Source organism: Halyomorpha halys, unplaced genomic scaffold, assembly GCF_000696795.3.
Source record: "Halyomorpha halys isolate HHAL.00 unplaced genomic scaffold, Hhal_1.1 Scaffold194.1, whole genome shotgun sequence".
NCBI classification, from domain to species: Eukaryota; Metazoa; Arthropoda; class Insecta; order Hemiptera; family Pentatomidae; genus Halyomorpha; species Halyomorpha halys.
The window spans coordinates 1,807,583-1,818,815 of record NW_027108392.1 but is presented as its reverse complement, the minus strand read 5'-3'; the positions used below and the strand labels follow the sequence as shown (position 1 = coordinate 1,818,815).

General features: G+C 31.4%; 1 protein-coding gene across 2 annotated transcripts in view; it reads left to right on the top strand.

Annotated features, from left to right (window-relative positions):
- The window catches only part of LOC106679327 (zinc finger protein 391), a 13,038-nt gene extending 5,687 nt beyond the window's left edge, over positions 1-7,351 (top strand). For both annotated transcript variants that reach the window (XM_014418427.3, XM_014418426.3), the window contains exons 6-7: positions 1,961-2,251; positions 2,715-7,351. In XM_014418427.3, the coding sequence (XP_014273913.1) occupies positions 1,961-2,251; positions 2,715-3,178 (755 nt within the window). In that variant the 3' untranslated portion in view covers positions 3,179-7,351. The remainder of the gene's footprint in view (positions 1-1,960; positions 2,252-2,714) is intronic.
- Positions 7,352-11,233: the final 3,882 nt, after the last annotated feature.

The following is an 11,233-nucleotide window of genomic DNA, read 5'->3' as shown; positions in this document are numbered from 1 at the left end:
AAGCAACATAATTGGCCCACCACTTCAAGAGATAATTGTAGCGCTAAACACATACAGATACAGACCAATGGCAGAAAAAATTTTTTTCACTCAGGGGTCTCTAACGAAGTTGAAAATACAATAATTGAGAGTACTACAGTACTCTCCTCTACCAGATGGTAAATGAGGCATCTCCTTAAGGGCACAATAACTTCCCCCTCTGTACTTCCAACATAGACGGAGAAGGTCCAAGTAAGATAGTAATCTTCTTAGATATTAGGTTAGGTAAATGTCTGAATGCAATACTTCACTTATTGTACCATGTATGGCTTCTGGGTTATTCACTAATTAACAGCTTCCTCGTAGGTTGTTCTCTAAAAACGTAATGGCTGGAGGATAAAAATCGAGCTACTACTCTCTCCTTTTTTCCGTTAATCATTTATTTATTCTCAATCATTTACAATATTCTCTAGTCTTGAGTGGCTCTGAGAATAAAAAGTAATTGAGTCTGGAAAGCTCAAATTTCTATGGTATGTTGTAAACTTAGTTTGAATGTTATTCAATTTCGGCTATCAAAAGAAAAAGAGAAAAAAAAAAGAGCAAATAATTTAGATTTGCATCTTGTTTTGTTAATAGTGGGATAAACAGTTTTCCATGTATAAACATTGTATGCAGAAAAAAAAATGTTTTTCAATATATGAAACCAGTTTTTGTTTTGTATTTGTATGGTTAAGCTTATGTAAATTTAATAATAAGCTTATATGATATAATAATTTTCAAAGGCTATGAACTAGAAAAAAAAAAAAGAACAAATGAAAACCGAAAATAATTTACAAAATCCTGAGAGTCAATTTTGTAAATTCTTAGCCTTTCTCCCAACTTCATGTTTTATATTTATTTTATTTATATATCGTGATAGATTTAAATGGACACAGGAATAAAGTAAGATCATTAAGATGATTTTATTTAATAATTTATTTATTGTTATTTACAACTGTATACAAATATATACAAGTAAATTTGCTGTAGGCGACATAGTCACATGATACAAACATGTGGAGAATCTACCCACTGATATAACTCCAATTACATTTCTAGAGAAGATCTTGAGGCCATCTTCTTTTCAGATGCCTAGGAGGATTATTAGGTAATGAAGGAGAAGCCAGATTAGAAACAAGTGGATTTGGATGGTTGAGAAGTTTATCATGGAAGGAATGACATCTGGTTCCGGCCAAATCGGCAACATATGGAACATTGAGGTCCTGATGGATGACTTGATTTGTGACAAAGTAAGGAGCATTAAGGATTTTGGACTGTAAGGATTGGATTCGGGAGGAATTTGATTGTTTAGTGGAGCCCCAAAGCTCAACTCTGTATGTCCAGATAGGCCTTATAATAGTCATGTAGATCAGTCTTTTGTAATGGATTGGCAATTTTGACCATTTGTCTAGTAAATGTTGTAGTAGTCAAAATCGACAAGCAGTTTCTTGTCCAGATGTAGTCCTCTGAACAGATCTGTTCGACAGGAATAAGAGGGGTATTATTAAAGGATACTGTAGGGCAAGAAGTCATGGGTTTACGACAAAGGGTAAATGTGATTTGATGTGACTTATTGGAATTAATTTTAATCCTCCAGTTTTGGCACCATTCTTCAAGGGTGGTGATGTGGAATTGGAGGGTTTGGGATACAATGTAAGGATCATTGTTTACTGACAATAGACATGTGTCATCGGCATACATGGTGAGGATAGTGTAAGATGATTTTAACTCCATTCTAAGGCATTTTAAAATTGTGTTGCATAAAAATCCTGGTATGTGCTTTGAATTAAATTACTGTTAATGGAATGAAAATATAATTATAGTTAATTTATCTCTTAAACAGATATACGTCTTAATTTGTGATGGAATTATGTCCATTTAACCAGTTTTGAAAAAAACATTGTATTCACTTTTTGGATTTAAAAAAGTAATTTGATTCCAGGTAATCCAGGATTTGAGTGTTCATTGTGTTCTGTCACATGTGGTAGGAAAGACAATCTGCTTAGGCATTCACGAAATTGCCATTTGGATCCATGTGCTAAAAAAGAACTAAAACTTAAGAAAAACACAGTTTTGCTCAACAATGATGAAACAGAAGTAGTGAATTCGAAGAAGGTTAATGATGGGGATCATGCCAAGAAATCATTAGCAGTTAATGCTAATGGTCCATCATCCTTGGCTGGTGAATTTTCAGAGATGTCTGAAAAAAACACAGATTGTAGTGCTAAAACTGGTATGGTATTAATTATAATCTAAAAATATTTTATTTTATCTTAGGGCATCACTTAAAATCTCAGCTTTTATAATTTCATTCTTATAAATAATATTGGAATAAATACAGTATGATTAATAATAAGTGATTATTTTGCTTCTATTGGCTGCTTTTAACATTTAATGTATTTCAGTATTCAATCACAACTTAAATTAAGGAACAAATTGATGCAAAATTTTGAAAAACTTCTAGCCCAATTTTCTTAAAAATTGGGAACTTTACTATTGTGATGCTATAAATAAAAAAATTGAGTTTGTCAATAATTAAATTTGTATTTGTTGTGAATATGAAGTTCTTTATGCTGACTTCAGTTAGAAGGCATTGTATCCATTAATTCAATCAAAATTATTTAATTTTTGCTATAAATTAATAATTGTTTTTAATTTATTGAATCTATAACCTAACATGTTCTGTTATTTTATAGGTTTAATTATTAAAGATTCTAATGAGATTAAGAAAACCAACCCAAGCAAACAGAAAGGCAAAAATAAGATAAATAAAAAGAAGGAAACTAGGAAATTGAAAAGGTCTGACCCTGTTAACAATGAGAGTACAGAAAGTACTTTAATAGCTGGTCCTGATTTTAGTGATGTAGCAGACCAAGTTCTGAGAGATAATGAACCTGAAAGTGGAGATAGAAACTCTGTTTTGAAAACAACTTCAACTAACAATGAAGTGCCTGTTGACCTTTCAAAAACTGAATCTATTGTCAGTGTAATAAGTCAAGATAACGAGTTTTCCTCCACATCTCCAAAAACATCTGTCATTGTTCATACAAGCTCATTTCAAGGATCATTGCTTCATGAAGCAAATTCACGTCGAGAACCAGTCATCAAATTTTTCAGGCCACCTCTAGAGCCTAATTCTTTGACTCCTGATCCTACCTAGATGTAGATATCATTTGTTTTTTGGATGTGTACATTTCTGTAAAGAAGTAGGTTTACTACTAGGTATTTAGAAATACTCCAGAATACTGGTACCTGAATGTTGGTGTAACAAAATTGCTAAGTAGCAATTATTTAGAGGTGTAGACATCTCGATAATAAAATATTTTTTATTAAAAGGAAACTTTCTTCACTAGCTTCCACTACAGTGAGGTGAGCTACAGATTTCACCAAGACAGGTTGAAATTTATTTTGTAGTGGACCCATGAAATGAATCTTGACCTTTCTAATAGGATGGAAACATGTAGGATAGCAACGCATTCTTCCTCACCATTGTTGAAGGATATAAGGATACTAATTTTCCTTTAGTTAATTATTTTTAGTTCATCTGTGTTTGATTCTTATTCATTCATATTATTAGAAGTTAGTTCTGAGATATGAATGAATATATGGTTTTGTTTTCTTTTTTATTTCACATATTCTGTTGTTGTTGTTGTTGATTTTTGCTTAAAGGCATAAAACCCTCTGGTCATCAACCCCTATACATATTCTGTTAGCTATTGTTGTTTTTGTCCAATTTATTATTTTAGTTATATTTTATGATGTTTTATAAGTTCATTTTTATTTTTTTAAATTTTATATCATACTCTCACTAATTTCTCTTATCAATGCCTGTAATATTATTCTAAAGGGACTAGTGCCAGAATAAATAAATAAAATTATTATTAATAATGAATAAATAATTTGTTATTTTTTAAATATTTCTATTTATAAAATTAAACCCATCAGCTTATTAGTTGTTAGTAACATATTGCTCTTTCATGTTCTAGTTTTTCAGTTTGTGAGAGAAATTTATAATAATTAATTTTAATTTAAAAAATATAAATTCAGTATGTGAAAAAACCAAAACCAAAAAAGTACTGTGGTTATGGAATACCAGTTTGTTGGAGGTTGATTAAAACAGAGTAACATAAAATTATTACTTTATAGATTTATCAAGATTACCAAAATTTACCACAAAAAAAAATTATATAATGCAAATAATATATGTACAATAGCTTCATACTAAAATACATATCTAAAGAGAAAACTAATCATAAAATTAAAATTTAACGCTAAATAAACTACTAACATCCAAAAAAAATGAAATGTTTTATACCAAATAAAGAAAAAAAAGACATGTAGAAAGACTATATGTGACAGGATAAAGTTAGCAAACTCTGGGTGGTGATTCTACACCTCGAGTTAAGCATAAAAAGTAGAGGAAGTGATAAAACTGTTCTTTTGTGATCCCAGAACCAGTACTAGAACAGTGGCAGAGGAGCTCTAAATTCATCACATTTGACTGTTTGGTATACAATTTGGCGAAAGGAAGGGTTCCCATCATTTCATATCTCTGGTGCGCAACAGCTGCTGCCTTACGACTATTCTTTAAGATTAGAATTTTTTCACTGGTTACTTCAAAGTACTGAGAGAAACCTTCGGTTTCTCTGTTGTATGTTATGGCAAGGTGAATCCATATTCACTTGAGGAGTTTTGAATGTGTAAAATAAACATTTCTATGCTGAAACCAACCCTCATTTGGTAAGATGACAACATTTTCAAAGGTGTTTCAATGTTAATGTGTGGATAGGAGTCATTGGAAATGTAGTAGTTGGCCCATTCATGGGATTCCTTAGAACTTTGACTAAGCATACGTATCTCAATTTTTTACAAAATGAGTTGCCACAACTCCTCGAGAATGTCCCATTGAACATCAGAGCTAACATGAGTTTTTAACACGACAGTGCTCTTCCTCAAAACACAAAAGAAGTGTGCACTTTTATCAGCAAGGAGTAGGCAGTGAAGAGGAATTACAACACAGGATTGAGGAAGCAATGCTCCAGTTACAATGTGCACAACCTTTGACGTAGCTGTAGAACAGGTGAGACAAGGAGTAAGAGTTTGTTGAGCTTACTAAGCTGGAGGCCAATGTGAACACTTGCTACCTCCAATTTCCAATATTTTACTCACAGTAAATTATCTTTTTATACAAATTTCAATGTTTCAAAATCGCAATTAAATTGGCCAAAATGTGCTTAAATTGTCGACACAGTACACGCTCCCCTACCTTAATCCACTTATTTTACATTCTATTTTATATTATATTACGAATTGAAAGGTAATCGCAAAATTGAGTAAGTATATTTATGTCAACAGTAGTTGGACAGGAGAAATTTACAACTCTTAGGCTCAAACATTTATTTCCAAAAGATAAAAATTTCAAAATTTAGCATTTCTACATTTTTATGAAATGTTGATCATTATAACCATATTAAAACTTAGTTTAGGATATTGTGTGGCAAATATTCTTCAAGTCAATTTTATTGTTTTAATTTTGCTTTAGGATCAATAGCTTAGGAGGTATGGCTGTTTTATTAAGAAAACTTGTGTTATACAAAAAAAAACATAAAAACTGAAATCCTGCCCTAATGATTGAGAATCGGACATGGGTCAAGCAGACTTTTCTTTTTGTACTCGAGGTGTAGAATTACCACCCAGATATATATCAGAAAAAAATTAAAATAAATTTATAAACTGTTTTTGATAAGACTAGGCATGCCTTTTGAATTTAATAATAGGAATATCACCCAAATTTAGCAGGTCAAGCAAGTGGGGCCTCAGTATGAATGATACACCTGAGGACAAGAGAATAGAACAATTGACCAAGAAATTAACCATGTCTTCAATACTATAAGAATTGCTTAACTCTCACAGATCTCATTTCTCTATCTAAGGACGATAATTCAAAAATAGTATTTCCTCAATTTGAAGAGCCATTACATATCATTTAATAAGATATCAAGCAGAGTATCCTTATGCAAATCGAAAAGAGTATGGCATAGATGTTTATATAAGAGGAAATGAGATGAAGTGTGGACAAACTACTCCAGGGTTCAGTGAGATTATTGTAATCTTTTTCAAAAAAATAACCTGGTCATTCTGCTATATTTTTAAAATAAAACCTAAACTCTACAGAACACAAACTAGCCCCAGAATTCCACTGTGGGAAACACAAGTTACCTTTACTGATAACCTCAGAAGCAACTAGTTTCATAGGACCTGAGCCATGATAATTAAAAATTGTATGAATATATTTAAAATGCAATTTCAAAGTAAACAATAGGAAAGGGTCAGTAGAAGTCTCTAAATGAATCAGATGGTTTGGGCTAGATTGAGGAATGCTAAATAATTATTTAATAAAGAACCTTTGAAAACTCCACACATAACTATAGCAAATGATGGAGTGACACTCGGAGTTGAACAATTTATATTTTGAAATTAATGGAATCGTGTAATTGAGGATAAAATTAGACCATATCCTGTTGTATTCAGTGCAAATTTAACTGACACCTTTAAATTTTCAATAAAAGAGTTAATAAAATTCCTAGATATTTATGTGAGTTCTCAATTTTGATTGGTAGACCATTTTAAATCCAATGTTCTCTCAAGCCTAAACGAATGTCTCTCCTAAAGATCATTATAAGAGACATTTTTTTTTCATCATTTGTCCTGTTATGTAGTCTCTTAAATACAATAAGGTGCACTGTGTCACTTGGATCTTTTTTTTTTTTTGTAATTCAATGAGGGATAACCTATTGACGCAGGTGCATAGGGGTTGAAGTAACCCTCTAGTATTTATATTATTTCCTGTTACAGTGAAAGTAATTTCCATCTAATGACAATTTTAATTATTCATATTTCCTTTAGTAAAGTCCTATTCTTTTTTTTCTGAACTGATAATGGCTGAAAAGCAATTAAAACATTTTTTTCACATAATATTTTTAAATTCATAAGAATGTAGATGAAACAATATAATAGAAATGTTGGAATTAGAATGCTATTGAAATGATGACAGGAGAAAAGGCATATTTTAAAAAAGTATGATCAGATGCTGGAAAATAAGTGTCATCTTACAAGAAGATACAAATATTTTTAATTCAAACCCCGAAGCAGTTTAAGATTTCCAAGTTTCATGGCTGAGTATTCTGGAGTATTTCCATAATTATTTTTTGGCACAATACATTTGTCATAAATATATATTTTTTATACTTACCTGTTGCTGGCTTAATTAATTGTTAATGATTATGAAAGTCATTAATGTTTGTCATATTTTAAATTACAGCATTTAGTTACAGATCTCATTGCTTTATTTGTTTATGTTTGTACTAAAATTGATCTCAGTGTAGGTGGAGATCCTTCAAACTTTTAAATTCCAGAACCTCCTTAATTCGACCATGATGAGACTGTGATGTCAGCTTAACCAAAGACTAATTAATTATGTAATTTAAATATTAACAAAATGTTTTGTTTATTCTCTTCATTATATATTGAGTATTTGAATGAACATTTTCCATGTCAATGATATACAAAATGTATTAGAAAATAGTTCGGTATCTTAAGTACATCAATTTTTAAATTACACTATGTAATAATTTCTCATATCTAACAGTTTATTTACAATTATTTATAATCCTGTGTATGTAATATTTAAAGAAAGTAAAAAAAAAATGTTAAAAACCAGATTATTTTAAATTTGATGTTATTCCTAATTTCCGAGACACTGATTTATCTCGCCATAGTTTAAGTATCAACTGTTTATTCTTCATGTTCCTTAATATATTTTAACACTGATGCAAAAGCTTTCTTTGTGGAGCCTGACTTATTTTTTGGAGGATTGGAAGAAATATTTATTGTGAGCTCAACAGTTCGATGTGCGAGAGATTGATTGGATTCACAAGGGGCTAAGTGAAGTCGAATTAGCCAGATTCTACTTTATTTCAAATAAGGTTCGTGTCCAATTTGGTGGAAAGTCAGGGATTTGTGGTTCATGGTCTATTATAAATTGTAGCAAATTTTCCGCTTATTCATGTTAAAACATATTTTCCTTGACATACCTATATTTCAAAAACAGATCGACTACTTTTGCTTCTACATATGAAAAAGTAATATTCTAGATATAACTAGTTTCAACCACAGCTCCTCTCCTAGATTTAGATATGATAGGGGAAAACATTTAACCAACTGTATGATGAACTACTAGGTTGATTAGATAACAAAATCCAGAATGAAGGCGAACAATGTATCGACCATCTGACATACTAGTACAAACATAAAATTTATAACAGGCAGTATTTTTTGTGCTGATCACGGGTTTTACTTGAAGCTCTTAGAACAGTTTGACACAAACTTGAACCTTGAGAGACTGGGTAGCAATCAGAGATGAAACAGAAGATGTGGTATTAGATGAAGTTACATCAAAATAATGACATGTTTGATGATTCTTGCATTATATTAGAAGATAGCATAACTGGTCCTAGAAGGACATTGTCGAATATTCCAGACATGTAATATGTCTCCAGAATTTTAGGCATAACTAAAATGACTTTAGCAGCTATGTCTGCTCCGAGTGAAACACGATGGGATGAAACATCAAATGTTGGATCTGCTGAAGTTAAAGAGTTAGTATTATATATATAAATTTAATTAGAAATGAGAACAGGTGGGCTTTCTGTAGCCACCTTAGGCACGATAGCGAATGGGTGACCATTTGAAACCAACTTGCCTACAATTGTGATATAGGGCTACATTGAATTGAAGACAACACTGACTCTTAAAAAGAGGGAGCCAGGTTGAGTTGTAACGTGAAGGGTAACTGATTGTTTTTTTCACCTAGTACATTCATTGCCTATTATGGTTTTCCCCACTTTCAGGTAACTTACTAAAACCGCGGTTTTTTAGAAGTACTACTACACCCACTTTCTATAAAAAGAAATGGGTAAATTACTGATGATAGTTCACGAACGAACGCTCATATTAATGGGTATTTACCTTTGGCTGCTAGATAGATTTGTTATTGCTGTGAGGGTGACAAGAACGAGTACAAGATCCTAAAATATGTGGGTGTTAGAATGTCATATTGCAACTCAACTTCAGTTCGATATATCTTGACATTAAAAATGAACAACTCAATCTACTAACTTATCCCAGCCATCAAAACTCAGATAAAGTGAACGTGTCAGTAAAACGTACCGAAACTCCAGAACTTTCTTACTAAATGATGGAAAGAATATGGTGATAAACTCCGGCCATTTCTTATCTATTTCATAATCACATGTTATCATATTACTTATTACATTTTCCTTATTTTGGATAAAAAGGTAAAAATCTGCTGAATGTGTAGAAAATATTCAATAAAACAGCTAAAATATATTAATACACCTATAAAAGGTCAATAAAGAAAGAAATACAAGAAAGAGATAAAATATTAAATGATTATTTTCCTTTTATTCTTAAATCAAAATATGTAAATAATTAAACGGCTAATAAATCAAACATCTAAAAAAAAATTTAATTTTTAAAAAATAACCGACTACGGAAATAATTCTGCCCTATGCACCTATTCGTTCTAAGAGGCTGGGGTGTTTTTACATGTCTCCATAAATATATTAGTGGGCCTTTATTGAAGTTGTCTAAAAATAATGAAACTTGGCTTAGTATACCGGTGCCTTCCATTATACGTAATGGATGTATGCAAGTAAATTCTGCCTCGTTCGTCTGTTACCGAAAGCTCTTTGCGTTTGTGCATAAAGAAACAAAAAAGAAAGTATAGACTTTTATTCTTCAGAATTGTTTGTTTCCTGAAATTTCTTGAGTTTAGGTAAACTGAAAATAAAAAGGGTATTAGTAAAAGTAAGGTTATTGACTATTTCATGTACATTTCCTCACATTCTATGCCTCATATCCATCTATTTCAATAGTTCCATGGACACCTGTTTTAAATGTATCCAAATGTTCCGCATGAAATACAACCGGCTCAGTCCATGTGCCCATCTTGTAGTCACAGGTTTTCCATTCATTAGCAATTTATATTTGGTTGCACTAGAAGTTATCAATACCATATTTTTCTCATTATTGGTTTGTTTAATGATGTATGAAAATAGAGACCAAATATTATATGCAATCCGATTGCAGGGAGAGAGAGGGGGTGCGGTTAGCAAAAAAAAACACAAATAAAGAAAAAATATATTTATTCGTGCCGACGTTTCGACCTGATTTTCAGGTGATAATGGGGTGGATCCGGCCGGGAAGGATGGCCTTTTTTTATGTTATAATCTCTTGTGAGATTGTGACGTGTAGCACATCGACCAACCTACTCGCTATAAGTTTCTGTATTAAATTCGAGGTCAGTAAAGCTACAATCAGACATTGCTGATTTATCACTGCAAAGTCTTAAGAGTGATTAGATAATGTGTGACCAAGTATGACAGTATTATTTTGTTGGATATCACCGTTATGCACAACTGGATGCAATAACCATTAAGTACACCCACTGCAGATTACTTTAGCCATTTACTTAATAAATTGATTTAACAGCAGTTTTTTTTCAGACATAAATCGGGTAGTTAGTAGTGTGCGGGGAAATTATTAAAAGCATCATAAAGGTATAGAAGGTTTAATATCTTACTTTTTTGCTATTATATTATAATCTCCGAATCACATGTGATTTGTGAAATAAAACAGTTGTAACGGATTGTTTATAAAAGGATGTAGTGTTGTATCATTTGTACGTATTTAACTTGCGTCCGAAAATATTTTGTGCCATGTTCTACATCAAAGTTAGGACTGACTCGAGAACTTTTCGATCTAGAAATTTTTAAGTTAATCTGGAGCTTGGAGTTGTTATGCCTGGTTCGTTAATATTTATAATACTTATTTCAGGTGAAAAAGTAATCATATAAGACTTTTAGTCTTTAAAGAGTTTCTTTTGTAAACATTAATTAATTTTAATGTGGTTTATTTTTGTATTCAAAGTAAAAGGGTAGATTATGCCAACACATTCTGAAATAGCTGAACTCTTTATGAGAATACCCTTTTGGAATAGTGATTTGTAGCAATATATGTAATATATAAACAAATACCTAATTTTGAAGGAATTTTAAGCATGATATAAACAGGTATTAAATTCCTATGTTTGAGGATCATTTTAATATTTTTGGGGGCACACTAAATTAAATAT